At 51.4% G+C, this 17,367-nt stretch overlaps 1 protein-coding gene across 1 annotated transcript in view; it reads right to left on the bottom strand.

Moving 5' to 3' along the window:
- LOC116952756 (inter-alpha-trypsin inhibitor heavy chain H2) overlaps positions 1 to 17,367 on the bottom strand; it is a 72,454-nt gene that overhangs the window by 42,009 nt on the left and 13,078 nt on the right. Inside the window, exons 3-6 of the mRNA XM_076074545.1 lie at positions 14,639 to 14,820; positions 11,992 to 12,096; positions 5,898 to 6,060; positions 209 to 313 (exon numbers count right to left, since the gene is read on the bottom strand). Coding sequence (XP_075930660.1) covers positions 209 to 313; positions 5,898 to 6,060; positions 11,992 to 12,096; positions 14,639 to 14,820 — 555 coding nt within the window. The remainder of the gene's footprint in view (positions 1 to 208; positions 314 to 5,897; positions 6,061 to 11,991; positions 12,097 to 14,638; positions 14,821 to 17,367) is intronic.

Raw genomic sequence — 17,367 nt, 5'->3', positions numbered from 1 at the left:
ATCAGGTGAGAGGGTGAGCACCACTCAGCAGGTAAGCGGGTGAGCGTTGCCCTGCGGATGAGCAGGTGAGCAGGTGAGCGTCACTCATTCGGTGAGCAGGTGAGCTTTGGTATGCGGTTGCGTAAGTGAGCGTCGCGCAGCGGGTGAGCATCGCTCAGAGGGTGAGCAGGTGAGTGTTGCTCTGCGGGTGAGCGGCGGCCTCCCTCACCTTGTTGTTGCTGTGTGTGATGTTGATGATGTTGCTGGGAATGCCGGGGATGGGCGGCACGTGGATGAAGCTGATGCCCTTGGGCTCCATGACGTAGACATCCACCTGGGGGAGAGACTCCTCACTCAGAGGTGCGTGCGCGCGCAAGCGAGTGACTACGTCGACTCAGCCTCAAATGAGTACCCGGTGCGGTTTTTAAACATCGTCGCTGGGGAGGCAAAGGTGGCCTGGTGTGGTTTTTGGGCACACCACCCCATCGTGTGCCACAGTGCCGGCCTTCATTGTGTACCTGCATGCTGTGTATGTACATGCACGCGTGTGTCAACATGCGCATATGTGTATGTGTGTGCACACGAGTACCTGCATGCCAGCATGGGCCCAGCATGGTACAGGATATTTTCCACTGGCTCTTTAACTAGCCAAGTAGAGCCGGAACCAACACGCTGACCTCCAAGTTGTCTGAATCTTGCTCGGAGCCAAGCAGGGCCAGGGGTGGGGCTAATGATGTGCGCGTTGCGTGGGACGTCGTCGCGTCTAGAAGAATAGATTAAACGGCTCTCCAAGGACCTGCTGATCCTTAGATGTGTTGAAGAATCGTGCGTGACAGTGTACATGTGTGGGTGTGTGGGATGGAGTGACGTGGTACAAGGATGTGGAGCTGAGTGGACTTGCTGATGACCGGTACCAGTGGTGGTAAGATCGGCCTCTGCGAAGGATGCTAATACTGGGCAGTTGGAGGCAGAGGAGCGATGCTAACAACAATAAGAAGTGGAGTGCCAGGTGGCTAAAACATAGCAAGTTGGCACAGCAGTGGGTACAGGTGGTGCATCGGCCTGTCATTTAAGTCAGTCTACCCATGGTACCTGGGTCTGTCCTGTGACCTCCCGTCAGCAGCGAGCCTTCAACACTTCACGTGGCCTCAAAGTGCACCGAGCCTGGTGCAAGCGCCATGGTGATGTCACCGCCACTTAGTGGCGAATGACGGTTACTGTTGTTGATGTTGTTATTGTGTGACAGTGCGAGTGTGCGCGCATGCACGGCGGTACCTGTGTAAGGACAGTGCGTGGCTTAGAGGCCGTGAGTGATAATTATGGTTACAGGAGGGGGCGGGGCACCAAGACAGTAAGCCAGGTGGGGAGAGCTGCGAGAGAGAGGGTCGAGAGAGGGGTGGGAGCTGAGTCAGGAGGAATATATAGGGGGAGCATGAAACGGGGCTCGGGGCTGCTGTGGGGAGTCTGGGTCCGGATCGTCGTGGCTGCGATCATCGCTGTCCTCATCGTTGTTGTCGTCCCTGTTATCGTCATCATATAATTTATGAAGTCAACATCGTTGCTGGCGGCTACATCGTCTTCTCCATATATAGTCAACCAGATATACAGGAAACATCGTGTAGTAGCTACATTTAGTCAGCCTACATCCTTCTGTGACACTTTGAATAAATATAAAACATACATTTTCGAATCACTGCCAGTGAGAAATCGTTGTGTGATGCCAGTGGTAAATGCGTGCGTGGCGGCTAATGTAGGGAATATGGAAATTGAGGAGCAGACGGGCACCGACTTCTTGAACAAGATGCCCCTGAAAATTTTGACCAACCAGGGGTACGTCGAGATTCCGTCGGGGCCTGGTGAGGGAATCTCTAGAGATCCCACCCAGCACGCAAATATTGGTCCCGTTGCGGTACCGCAAGCAGTTGAATCTGGATGATCTGGAGGCAGGAGTCCTCCTTACCCCATCTAAAGCAGTGACCCAGCGGCTTACGCTGGTCAGGGCGCAAACAAATTTGTGGAGGAATCAGGAACCGTTTCTGCAGGTCCTTAATGTGGGTGTAAGACCAACTGTATTTCAGGCACGAACAGTGATGGCCCATGCAACAACGGCGGGTACCGAGGCTGCCAACTCCTCCTTGGAAGCAGTTATAGGCATGGTAGAACAGGCGGTCGAGGCCTATGAGAAATGGATGGACAAATTGTGTGATGAGAACCCAAAATTGTCGCAGGTGCAACGGCTCAAGTTGCGATCGCTCCTGCGGGAGTTTTCTGATGTGTTCAGCAAATTTTACATTGACCGTACCTCCTTGCTGCAACACCATATTGACACGGGCAATGCAGCCCCTATTCGACAAAACCCATATAGGTTGAGCCCGCTGGAAAAAGAAAATATACAGCAAGCGGTGGAGGAAATGTTAGTGGCAGATATTATTTCTTTCTCCACTAGCCCTTGGGGAGCTCCTGTGGTGCTGGTAACGAAGGACGAATGTACCCTGTGGTTTTGCGTCCATTTTCAGAAATTGAATAAAGTTTCAGTCGCAGACACATACCCGCTCCCACAAATGGATGATTTCCTGGATGCGTTGTTGGGTGCTCGGTTTCTGGACTTTAGACCTGTTGTCGGGGTTTTGGCAACTTCCCCTGGATGAGTCATCCAAGCCAAAAACAGCATTTTGAACACCCCAGGGATTGTACCACCTTAACTGCCTTCCGATAGGGTTGCATTCAGCCCCTGACACATTTCAGAGGTTAATATAATTGATTCTGGCAGACCTGCCATGGGACTCGTGCCTCATTTATCTTGACAACGGCATTGTGTTTGGCCACACTTTTGAGAAGCACTTACAACGGTTGCATTCTGTGTTATCTAGGATCCGATGGGCTAATCTCAAATTAAAACCTGCCAAGTTCCATCTGTTGCAATCATCAGTGCGATATTTGGGTCACATTGTGAGCAATTCCAGGATAGCCAAGAACCCCAACAAAACGGCGTGCGTGCGCAACTGGCCAACTCCCAAATCGTAGGGGAAGTGCGCAGTTTTGTCGGGTTTGTGTTCTACTACTGACAGTTTATCCCACAATTCGCAACGGTTGCAAAACCCTTCCATGCTTTGACTATGAAGGGCCAGAAGTTAAGATGGGGGGAGGAGGAGGCCGCATTTGTTGCGTTACGCGAACGCCTTGCCAGCGCGCCTCACCTTGAGCATCCAGATTTTTCCTTGCCGTTCATTTTGGGCACAGATGCGAGTGACATGGGTATAGCGGCTGTCCTGTCACAAGTTAAAAATGGAGTCGCGTCCTGTCGACCATGGAGCAGCGTTACTGCATAACCCAAAGGGAACTGTTGGTCATGGTACACTTTGTGCTACAGTACAGACGCTGCCTTTACGGGAGGGGCTTCGTGGTCCACACGGATCACGCGGCCCTCCAGTACTTCCTATGTGTAGATCAGCCCTCCAGCCAGCTTTCACGCTGGCTGGAAATATTACAGGATTACTCGCTCCAGGTGGTCTATCGAAAGGGGTTAGGCACAGTAATGCTGACGCACTCCAATTGCCGTGAAGTGAACAATGTACACGTTCATCGGGTAAACCGCTGGGGGCAAAGTCGTCAGACATCTTGGCGACGTTAAATTACGCTGCACCTGTCGGGGAGGTCGCGAAAATGGATAAAGCATTAGGCCTCATGCATGCAGAGTGAGGACAGTTGCAGTTGGAAAATGTTTGATTATTGAAATTGCAGCAGCGTGCCGAGCGGGAGCGCGGCTTGTCCTTAGGGAAGGACTGCAGCGTTTTGGCATTGGAGTTCCCACTGCCCTGCGGGGTAAGCTAATGCGGGTGTTACACAAAAAGAAATTGTTACACCTCAGCTTTCGAAAAATGTTGCTAATCCTACAAAGATACTTTTTTTGGCCGGGAATGTCATGGGTTGCACCGACTGTGCACACCGGAAACCACCTGCCAAAAAGTCTCAACCCCCGTTGCAGTCCATCACAGTGTCCTGAGTCAATGAGCTGGTCGCGCTTGACATTCTGGGACCTTTTACCTCTGCGCAAAAAAGGGAATAAATTCCTCCTTGTCGGGGTGGAATATTTTTCAGACAGCTGCATCCATAGCCGATGCATGGCTATATGATGGACAAAGGAGCAGCTCCTTATGGACCAGGTCAGGAATTTTTCCTCTAAGCTGCTGCGCGAGGTGTGCGACGTGCTGGGCATGAAAAATATTTGGACGGCGCCTTACCATCCTCAGACAGATGGCATGGTAGAATGCCTTCACAGGACCTTGACATCGATGCTTTCCCGGAGGCGCAGACAGATTGGGACTTGCATGTTCCTGGGGTCCTTGCGGCATATAGGATGGCCCCTCATGCCTCCATTTTCTTCATGTATGGGCGGGAAAATGAACCCCCCATTAAGGCTCAATTGGGTATGGCCTCCGGGAAAAAGAAGTAGACTATGCCCGTGCCCCTGCAAGTCACGCTGGATTGGGTATCGGAAGCACACGAGGCGGCCACTGAAAACTTTGCCAGGCCACAGGCCACTAATGAAAAGAACGCGGCCCGCCGGGTGGATATGCTCCTGTGGAGAATAGGGGACAGGGCATGGTTGCACTGCCCTCATGTGTCGCTGCATACGTCCCTTAAATTGCACCGGCCATGGCAGGCCCTGTGGAAATAATAGAAATTAAGCGCCCACAGTGTGTGCGAGTGGCAGGCGGGACGTCACCATTGCTTCGTCCACCCATCGTGCCTAAAACCTTATGTGTATCCCCAGTTAGATAGCTCATCCCCAACGTCTGTGCGACCGGTGTCTGGTATGTCTGGCGAGTCGGGGCAGCTGGCCAAAGTAATTGTATGCTGAGAAAAATGCGTTGTGCCGCCCACAGTTTCCGAGCGTCTGATGTCGGGGGAGCCCCAGGATTCCGCCACAAGCGTTGGACCGCCGGTAGTGGACCGGTCGGTTTCTTCCGGATGACCAAAGAGGAGCCCACCCCTTCAAGGCTTGTGTGCAAGCCCCCTGTTTGTGAGCCCCTGTTGCCGAGGGAGGCTCAGCAACTCACCCGGAGCGATGGACTGGCATCAAGGACCCGGTCAAAATGCTTGACATTCCGTTAGCGGATCGCCAGAATTTGTGTTGTGTTAATGTTGCGATCGTTTCATCGGGAATGTTCGTCTGCTGCTGTGTTGATCGAGTTGGTTCACGCCACTTGCGTTATATTGGAAATATTGGGGGTTTTTTTTCTCTCAGGCGAGTCGGGTTATACCGCCCATTCATCCTTATACGCGTTTTGTTCGTCGGTCGTCGGGTTGTTGTTTTTAATGTAGATGGTTCTGCCATAATGTTGAATAAAAAAATCAGTGTTAGCCGGGACGGATATTTTTTTTAGAAGGGGGGGGGTGATGTAAGGACAGTGCGTGACTTAGAGGCCATGAGTGATCATTACAGTGACCGGATGAGGCGGGGCTCCTAGACAATACGCCAGGTGGGGAGAGCTGCGAGAGAGAGGGTCGAGCGAGGGGCGGGAGCTGAGTCCGGAGGAATATATAGGGGGAGCGTGGAATGGGGCTCGGGGCTGCCGTGGGGATTCTGGCTCCGTGGCTACGATCATCGCTGTCCTCATCGTTGTCGTCGTCCCTGTTATCGGCATCGTCTAATTTATGAAGTCAACATCGTCTTTGATGGCTACATCGACGTCTCCCTAAATAGTCAACCAGATATATAGGGAACGTCACGTAGTAGCTACATTTAGCCAGCCTACATCCTTCTGTGACACTTTGAATAAATATAAAACATCAATACAGCATCTCCGAGTGCTAAATTACACCTGCATGGTCTGCACGCACTGTGTGGTGCACAGGCTCAGCGTGTGAGTACACGGGTACCTGCATGGTGTGTGTGTACATGCACGTGCGTGTACCTGCATAGTCTGCACGCGCTGTGCCGTGCGCAGGCTCAGAGTGTGCTCGTAGCGGCCCAGCTGACGGCGCAGGAGTTCATCGTAGCACAGCTCGAACTGCACGGTGCTGCCCGGAGCGAGGCTCACGCCCACCATGAAGCGCTCCACGTCGCGCCCGGGGCTCCTGCGGCCAGCGGCCCCATCGCCGGTGGGACAGATGGACCCCAGGGAGTCACGGGTGGGTCACGGGTGAGCCACGAGTGAGCGAATCAAAATTGTGACGGGGCACCAGATAATAGTCACCGGTGTATGTGTGTCGACCTTGACCGAGAATCGAACCCGATTTTGCCGGGGTTCATAGCGCGGCACGCTAACCGCTATGCTACCGCTCCCCACTACAGATGCACAGAGAAAGACATATCCCCCGTGCAGCCTTAACAGACTGTTGGGTCAAGTGCTCTTAGCGAGTAGTACTTATGAAAGCCGGCATGGCACACGAGGGGGTGGGTGGCCAGCGCCACGCGCGGCCGCCTTTGTCTCCCCAGTGCCGATGTTTAAACACCGCACCAGGTACTCGCCTGGTGCGAGATGTTAACTACCTCGACTGGTATACATGAGGTTGTGCGTTCGATCCCGACCCTGATGCCTACTGTATATTTGAAGGTTGCAGTCTCTCTCTCTCCCCATGGTGGTCACGTTAATTTTTCTCCGGGTCCCCCGGTTTTTCCCTCCACATTTTAATCAACACCAAGCGTTTGGAGAGTATTTGGCTGCTGCTATGAATGTGTACGTGATGATGATAAGCCCACTGAGTTGAGCTATCATTTGTGATAGCCAGGTCGTTTCTAAGAAAGACCTATGTAGCTCAGTGGGCCTTACCTGTTAAAATAAAAATAGATTATAGTTTCGTTTAGATTATAATCTGTATGTTGAACTTATTTCGCATGGAACGCAGCCAACCGTGGCTAATCAGAGGTGCGGGGGAAGAACAACAAACTAAATACAAAAAGCAGTCTAAAGAAATGAGTTTTCAATTATAAATATTTGGCTGTTATGAATTTCCACATGGCGATAAGCCACTGGGTTAAGCTGTCATTTGTGAAATTTGGGTCGCTTCTTAAAAAGAGCGACATAGCTCAGTGGGGCCTTGCCTGGTGAAATAAAAATAAATGCTTAGTCTAGAATTTAGAATCTGAATCTCTATTTTAGACTGGAGAAATCTGATAAGCCATGAAGCTCTTTTTCACAGACGTCCAGCAGGGGCGGGTCAGCGAGTTAGTGGAGGCCCTTCCGCCAGCAGTGGCGCAGGCAAGCGGCTACAGCGCTGCTACACCAATACCCCCAGCCTCACTATATTGAAGAGTTACCTCGGAAGTCACATTTGACGTGGGGCCAGTAATGTTCCTGTTCACCTGGAAGGAATCCTTCGTCTCACCTGAACCCCTTTACCCCCACCCCTCGCCCTTTCCTGCGGCACAACTGAGCCACGTTGTGTTTTGTTTTTCCACAGCACGAGCCGTGCTGCTCAGCTGTTACCATGCGCAACACGACGCACGGCGGTTTGATAAAGGCGTTGCGCGTATCATAAAACACATAGGACACACACTCGCATACCCCAGCACACACTCCATCACACAATCGGATACTCCATCACACACTCGCATACTCTATCACACACTCGCATACTCCATCACACACTCACAAACTCCAGCACACACTCGCATACTCCAGCACACACTCGCACACTCCAGCACACACTCACATACTCCATCACACACTCACATTCTCTAGCACACACTCGCATACTCCATCACACACTCGCATACTCCATCACACACTCACAAACTCCAGCACACACATACTCCAGCACACACTCGCACACTCCAGCACACACTCGCATACTGCAGCACACACTCGCATACTCCATCACACACTCGCATACTCCATCACACACTCACATATTACAGCACACACTCGCATACTCCATCACACACTCACAAACTCCAGCACTCACATACTCCGTCACACACTCACATACTCGATCACACACTCGCATACTCCATCACACACTCGAATACTCCATCACACACTCGCATACTCCATCACACACTCACATATTACAGCACACACTCGCATACTCCATCACACACTCACATGCTCCAGCACACACTCGCATACTCCATCACACACTCGCATACTCCATCACACACTCACATACTCCATCACACACTCGCATACTCCATCACACACTCGCATACGCCATCACACACTCGCATACGCCATCACACACTCACATACTCCAGCACACACTCACATACTCCATCACACACTCGCATACTCCAGCACACACTCACATACTCCATCACACACTCGCATACGCCATTACACACTCACATACTCCAGCACACACTCACATACTTCATCACACTCGCATACTCCACCACACACTCGCATACTCCATCACACACTCACATATTCCAGCACACACTCGCATACGCCATCAAACACTCACATACTCCACCACACACTCGCATACTCCATCACACACTCGCATACTCCATCACACACTCACATACTCCAGCACACACTCGCATACTCCATCACACACTCGCATACTCCATCACACACTCACAAACTCCAGCACACACTCACATACTCCAGCACACACTCGCACACTCCAGCACACACTCGCATACTGCAGCACACACTCGCATACTCCATCACACACTCGCATACTCCATCACACACTCGCATACTCCATCACACACTCACATATTACAGCACACACTCGCATACTCCATCACACACTCACAAACTCCAGCACTCACATACTCCGTCACACACTCACATACTCGATCACACACTCGCATACTCCATCACACACTCGAATACTCCATCACGCACTCACATATTACAGCACACACTCGCATACTCCATCACACACTCACATGCTCCAGCACACACTCGCATACTCCATCACACACTCGCATACTCCATCACACACTCACATAGTCCATCACACACTCGCATACTCCATCACACACTCGCATATGCCATCACACACTCACATACTCCAGCACACACTCGCATACTCCAGCACATACTCACATGCTCCAGCACACACTCGCATACTCCATCACACACTCGCATACGCCATCAAACACTCACATACTCCACCACACACTCGCATACTCCATCACACACTCGCATACTCCATCACACACTCACATACTCCAGCACACACTCGCATACTCCATCACACACTCGCATACTCCATCACACACTCCCAAACTCCAGCACACACTCACATACTCCAGCACACACTCGCACACTCCAGCACACACTCGCATACTGCAGCACACACTCGCATACTCCATCACACACTCGCATACTGCAGCACACACTCGCATACTCCATCACACACTCACAAACTCCAGCACTCACATACTCCGTCACACACTCACATACTCGATCACACACTCGCATACTCCATCACACACTCGAATACTCCATCACGCACTCACATATTACAGCACACACTCGCATACTCCATCACACACTCACATGCTCCAGCACACACTCGCATACTCCATCACACACTCGCATACTCCATCACACACTCACATAGTCCATCACACACTCGCATACTCCATCACACACTCGCATATGCCATCACACACTCACATACTCCAGCACACACTCGCATACTCCAGCACATACTCACATGCTCCAGCACACACTCGCATACTCCATCACACACTCGCATACGCCATCAAACACTCACATACTCCACCACACACTCGCATACTCCATCACACACTCGCATACTCCATCACACACTCACATACTCCAGCACACACTCGCATACTCCATCACACACTCGCATACTCCATCACACACTCACAAACTCCAGCACACACTCACATACTCCAGCACACACTCGCACACTCCAGCACACACTCGCATACTGCAGCACACACTCGCATACTCCAGCACACACTCGCATACTGCAGCACACACTCGCATACTCCATCACACACTCGCATACTCCATCACACACTCGCATACTCCATCACACACTCACATATTACAGCACACACTCGCATACTCCATCACACACTCACAAACTCCAGCACTCACATACTCCGTCACACACTCGCATACTCCATCACACACTCGAATACTCCATCACGCACTCACATATTACAGCACACACTCGCATACTCCATCACACACTCACATGCTCCAGCACACACTCGCATACTCCATCACACACTCGCATACTCCATCACACACTCACATACTCCATCACACACTCGCATACTCCATCACACACTCGCATATGCCATCACACACTCACATACTCCAGCACACACTCGCATACTCCAGCACATACTCACATATTCCAGCACACACTCGCATACGCCATCACACACTCACATACTCCATCACACACTCGCATACTCCAGCACATACTCACATATTCCAGCACACACTCGCATACGCCATCACACACTCACATACTCCACCACACACTCGCATACTCCATCACACACTCACAAACTCCAGCACACACTCACATACTCCATCACACACTCACATACTCCACCACACACTCGCATACTCCATCACACACTCGCATACGCCATCACACACTCACATACTCCAGCACACACTCGCATACTCCATCACACACTCACATACTCCATCACACACTCACATACTCCATCACACACTCGCATACTCCATCACACACTCGCATATGCCATCACACACTCACATACTCCAGCACACACTCGCATACTCCATCACACACTCACATATTCCAGCACACACTCACATACTCCAACACACACTCGCATACTCCAACACACACTCGCATACTCCATCACACACTCACATACTCCAGCACACACTCACACACTCCAAGGCAAAGATAAATATCACCCGTGTAGCCTTAACAGACTGTTGAGGAAAGTGCTGTTAGCGAGCACCTGTAAAGGCCGGAACGGTACACGAGGGGGTGGTTGGCCAGCACCACGTCCGACCGCCTTTGTCTCCCCAGTGACGATGTTTACACACCGCACAAGGTACTCATTTGAGAGTGAGTCGATCTAGGGTAGGCCCAGGTACCGGCTCAGATAATCGTCACTGGTGTTCGCCGAGAGCTGCGCTATGAACCCGGGTCGCCGGGTTCATAGCGCAGCGCGCTAACCGCTGCATGACCCTCCCCACTTCACTCTCATGCACGATTGGCGGATCCTTGGAGAATCGTTTAATCCCTTCTCTTGGACCTGACGATGCCCACGCAACGCGCACGTCATTAGCCTATACCATGCTGGCCCCATGCCAGCTCCAATATGCTCGTGGAGACGGAGAGTGTGTGTCCGTGTATGTCTTCTCGCTAACAGTACTCACCCCGATCGTCGGTTAAGGCGATACGGGCCATCTTCATGTTTGCTCGTTAGAGAATGGCGCAGTAGTGTTGCAGTTAGCGCACCGCACTATGAACCCCGGCTATCCGAGTTGGATTCCTGCTCACGGCTAATACCAGTGATGATTATCTGAACCAGTGCTGGGCCTCCCCTAGGTCGGCTCAGCCTCAAATGAGTACCTGGAGCAGTGTGTATAGGGGGCCATCCATAAATGACGTCACACGATTTTGGACGATTTTTGACCCCCCCCCCTTCGTCACACGGCGTCACAAAAAGTCAGACCCCCCCCTCAAATATGACGTCACAAAGCTCTGCCCCACCCCCCCCCAAAAAAACACATGCTTCAAATCGCTTTAAACTATTGTCATTGTAGTGCGTATTTAATGTGGCGCTGCACTCTGATGCTGTAGGAAAAAAACATTTATTAAAAAGTCTATTTAATTAAGTAGAACGTGTTGTCTATATTTATTTAAAGTTGCGCATTTTGATGTGACGACACATTTCTCAACCCCCCTCCCCCCTTGTCACACATTGTCACAAATGTCTGACCTCCCCACCCCCCAGGTGCGTGACGCCATTTATGGACGGCCCCTAACACATCGCCACCCACCCCCTCGTGTGCCGAGCCCCAACAGTCTGTTCAGGCTTTACGGGGGATCTTTGTCTTTGTCTTTGCTCACCGGAGCAGAACAGGTGGCAGGTGGGACTGTCGCGCCCGCTGGTACTGCAGCTTTGCCTGCAGTCTGTCCTTGACGCTGCCCAGGTAAGTCTTCCCGTCCACCGTCCTGTGGGACAGGTGAGACCCATCGACGAAGTTCAGACACACGGACGCAGGTGAGAGCCAGACAGCTGAGACACTCGTACTGGTGAGATAGGCAGATATGACGTACGGACAGGTGAGACGTGTACACAAGTGAGATCGACAAGTGACACACACAGCCAGGTGAGATGCAGAGACAAGGAAGACACACAGATGAGACAGAGATGAGATATGTTGTACACATGTGAGTTACAAAAAACAGATGAGACGTACAATTGTGTATGTATGTATGAGTCCGCACAGAGTGTATAGTGTACAGTCGTGTGGGGTAGTGCAGTGTATAGCACAGTGTGCAGCATAACGTAGCATGTACGGTGCATAGTTTGTTGTGAAGTGTAGTGTGGTATTGAAGTGTAGTGTGGTACAAGGGTGAACACGGTGAGGTTGAGGTGAGGACGAGTAGGAGTCAGTAGGGGTAAAGCGTTGAGTGTGGTGAGGTTTGGCTGAATTGAGTGTGAATAAGGGTGAGTGGGGAGCGGTAGTGTAGCGGTAAGTGCACTGCACTACGAAGCCGGCGATCAGGGTTCGAGTCCCGTTCACGGCCAACCCCAGTGACGATTATGTGAACAGGTCCAGGTATCCCCTAGGTCTTGCATGCGTAGGGCAGATAACTCCTCCACCTTGCATTGAATTGACCAAAAACCACAAAGGAAACAGCCTACCAAGCTGGAGGCCCCGGGGGGGAGAGGCGTTTGGTGGAGGAGGTGTAAGTCCCCCTCCCCCCTTCTGTTCCACCACGTACACTCACACGCTCCCTCCGGCGCTCACCCCGGACAAAATCAGAAGACCGGGCATGGCTGCAATAACCCCTCTTGATTAGCTCCAACAACACCATCACCACCACAACTACAATTCCAGTCCCAGGTCCTTGTGGCTCCTCGTTCTGGAGAAGACGAGTCGCTAGGGAACAGTGCGGTGCAGAAACAGCCCCAGGGTGCAAGGGCATGGTTCTTGGCAGACCGGGCCCTGGGTAAACGATGGCTGTGAATGCCACACCGGTGCAGGTCACGGATGCATTAAAGCAGGGGGCGGATAGCTTCCGCCAAGGTGGGTCGCGTCATTACCCCCCACACGGACCGAGAGCCACCGGCAGCACGAAGTCGCGAAGAGCGCCAGGCAGCCCGATAATCCCAGCCTGGGGTCAACCGTTAATACCGAAAATGCAACCAAGCGAAAGGGCACTTTGTATTTATATCTGCTGGAATTCCCTGCACCCTGTCCCATGGTTGCAAGGTCAGAAGAGTAAAACGGATAATCCTTGGACTCGCTGCACTCTGTTATTTCGGTTCATTTTCACACTGGGACTCTGGATCTCTTCTTTTTTTATTGTGGTCTTTGATGTCGATGCAGAGCAACAACTACAATTTCCCATTCAGGTGGTTGAGCCAGAGAACCTCGCCAGGAGCAAACAGAGTAGTGTATCATCATCATCATCATAATCGCCGTGATGTCTCCTTCGTATTTGTTGATCAGAGCGTTGGGTCATTATACGTTGTACTACGGTCTGTCCTGGATGACCACAGTCGCACACTGCAGGAGAGAGTTTTTAATCGCCAATTTGTGCATCAGGTATTCGTATGTGCCATTGTTTTTGGAGTGGATGCGGTTTAGGGTGGACAATGAGCTTCGTGGAAAATCAAACTCAGAGGTCTTTTACTTTGGGTCTTTCACAACCAGGTGTTTGTGAGTCATTTTGAACTCCATTCAGCTCTCCAGGCTTCATTAAGGGGGTTGAACCCGCATTGATTAAAGTTAAGCACGTGCATCCAAAAGTGCGTGGCGTGACTTCAAGCGATGACGAGGGACGTTATCGAGGTCCTGATGAATGGGAAGGGGCGACTGTTTACCTCGATTCGCAGGGTTTCAGCGTTGTGGCAAATGGGTGTGGGAGAGATTTGTGACAGCATGGGCAGCCAGGGTGGTGGGGTCTACTTGAGGGTTCCATTGATTTACCGCATTTTCAGTGCTGGCCACCCACACCCTCGTCTGCTGTGTCGGCCATCGTAGGTCCTTGCAAACTTGACCAGCAGTCTGCTATGGTTATATGGGGGATTTTTTCTGTATGCGAATACATGCGCATGTATGTACACGTGCACGCATGCGGGCGTGTGTGTGTACACGTGTGTGTGTACACGTGTGTGTGGGTGTACACGTGTGTGTGTAGGGGATACAGCTGGTGCATCTACTGGTCATCTCTGTCAGCCAACCCATGATACCTGGGTCTGCACCGAGACCTCCTGTCAGCAAACCTTCGACACTTCACGTGGCTTCAAAGTGCACCTGCCCTGGCACAGGCACCGTGGTGACGTCACCGTCACTTAGTGGCGGTATTGGTCTGTGTACACGCACGTATGTGTGTGTGCTAGTGTGTGTGTGTGCTAGTGTGTGTGTACACGCGTGTGTGTGTGTGCTAGTGTGTGTGTACACGTGTGTGTGTACACGTGTGTGTGTGTACACGTGTGTGTGTGTAGACACGCGTGTGTGTGTACACGCGTGTGCGTGCTCACATGCTGAAGTTGGAGATAAACGCTCCCTTGGGCACGAGCACGTGGAAGAGGCTGTGGCGCGCGCGGTCCCCGTCGTTGTGCGCGCGGCTTATGACGCGCGTGCGTGCGAACCGCGACGTCACGATGGACACCACGTGGACGCTCTGCAGCTCCGCTGGCTTGCACGTGGGGGAGTCCCCTGCCTGAGGGCACAGGTGAGGATACTACCTCACACTCCTCAACACCCTCACCACCCTGAGTGTACAGGTAAGGATACTACGTCACACTCCTCACCACCCTCACGATCCTGAGTGTACAGGTGAGGATACTACGTCACACTCCTCACCACCCTCACCATCCTGAGTGTACAGGTGAGGATACTACGTCACACTCCTCACCACCCTCACCACCCTGAGTGTACAGGTAAGGATACTACGTCACACTCCTCACCACCCTGAGTGTACAGGTGAGGATACTATGTCACACTCCTCACCACCCTCACGATCCTGAGTGTACAGGTGAGGATACTATGTCACACTCCTCACCACCCTCACCACCCTGAGTGTACAGGTAAGGATACTACGTCACACTCCTCACCACCCTGAGTGTACAGGTGAGGATACTACGTCACACTCCTCACCACCCTCACCACCCTGAGTGTACAGGTAAGGATACTACGTCACACTCCTCAACACCCTCACCACCCTGAGTGTACAGGTGAGGATACTACGTCACACTCCTCACCACCCTCACCATCCTGAGTGTACAGGTGAGGATACTACGTCACAGTCCTCACCACCCTCACCACCCTGAGTGTACAGGTGAGGATACTACGTCACACTCCTCACCACCCTCACCATCCTGAGTGTACAGGTGAGGATACTATGTCACACGCCTCACCACCCTGAGTGTACAGGTGAGTTTCATTACAGTCCATTACTGAGGCATAATTAATCGGGTTTTCCGTCCGTCCGTCTGTCCCAACCAATGTATCTGAGATAAGATCAAATAGAGACACGCAACATTTTCAGAATATATATTGTACACGCCAACTCGATATTTCAGTCAAATTTACGGTATTTATTCTTGCAGTAAATACAATATTTTGCATTGATACATTTTCAGAAATTAACTATAATTCACATTCCCTTTCTGTTGACATCTGAGTTGGATTTATTGTGGTTCCTGGACATTGTCTGGGAGGGGGTGGTTGCGTGTGGGGGTGGTTGTTTGAAACTGATTGGCATACACCAGAGACAGCCTTCAGTTTCAAAGACAATGCATATATTATCAGAGCGTGTTTGTTTGCATGTTCACGACAAGTACTGCGTGTGGTTAACGCAGTAACTTTATTCCTTGCAAAAGGTTTCTGCTTGGTGTTTGAACATCGTAACACAACTTCTGTTTTATTGCCCAAAAGGGTAAACACCGATTCTTATTTTTCATACTTTTGCAGTGATGATGAGACATGGAGGCACTTATTAACAAGCACCGTTGGGGTTAACACTCTTCATAAGTAGTCCGTCAATTGTCGGCGACAATACTCAGTCAGCAGAGTTGGTAGGCTGCCTGACTGGTGGCGCTCCGAGATGGTGATGACGGAGACAACGACACCAAGAATGGTGAAGATGCCGAGAAGAATGGTGAAGATGACAAGAAGAATGGTGACGAAGACTTCAGCAGCACGCTGGGGATCCCACTCCAACCACAGCCCCGAGGTCCCCTACAGGGGCCCCTCTTTTACTCTCAGCATGGCCTGGCTCCGCCCCCGGCCACGCCCCCTTTCTGGAACCTACCAGCGGGTTCTTGGTGTGCCCCTTCTGTGATTTTTCCCCTAGATTTCCCTCTGGTGTGTATCCTAGCCTGCTGACGTGAGGGCTGCCGTACGCTGCAGATCTCCTTTCCTGCCAGCAGCCAGCGCTATGCCACTGCGCTATGCCACTACACTATGCCACTACGCTATGCCACTGTGCTATGCCACTACACTATGCTGCTACACTATGCCACTGCGCTATGCCACTACACTATGCCACTACACTATGCCACTGTGCTATGCCACTGCGCTATGCCACTACACTATGCCACTACGCTATGCCACTGCGCTATGCCACTGTGCTATGCCACTACACTATGCCACTACGCTATGCCACTACGCTATGCCACTGCGCTATGCCACTACACTATGCCACTTCACTATGCCACTACACTATGCCACTATGCTTTGCCACTATGCTATGCCACTACACTATGCCACTACACTATGCCACTACGCTATGCCACTATGCTATGCCACTACACTATGCCACTACACTATGCCACTATGCTATGCCACTACACTATGCCCCTACACTTTGATACTGGCATAAAGGTCCCATGCTCTTTTTCTTATCTTGCTTGTCAACCCCTGGGCGAGACCCACGAACAGTTTTCTATATCCATAAGTATGTAACAAAAACAGTTTTAAAAAGTTAATTCTGTCTGTCATTGATACTACATATTCCCCCACCTCCAATTACCACGGTTGGCTTACGTACAGTGCGAAAGAAGTTCAATATACACACCTCTTACACTCACCATCATCATTACGGCTCACTCACTTGTAAAGCTATCAATATCTCCTCCCCAGGCTGTGTGCACGTTGGGTAACCAGATCGCTCACAACCACCATCATCGCCAAAGATCCCCCATATAGCCTTGAACAGACTGTTTGAACAAGTGCTGTTAGCGAGTAGCACCTATGAAGGCCGGCA

The sequence above is a fragment of the Petromyzon marinus genome, chromosome 48 (genome assembly GCF_048934315.1).
Source record: "Petromyzon marinus isolate PM22_M1 ecotype Great Lakes invasive population chromosome 48, UKy_Petmar_22M1.pri1.0, whole genome shotgun sequence".
NCBI lineage: Eukaryota > Metazoa > Chordata > Hyperoartia > Petromyzontiformes > Petromyzontidae > Petromyzon > Petromyzon marinus.
This window is presented reverse-complemented; position numbering and strand designations above follow the sequence as displayed.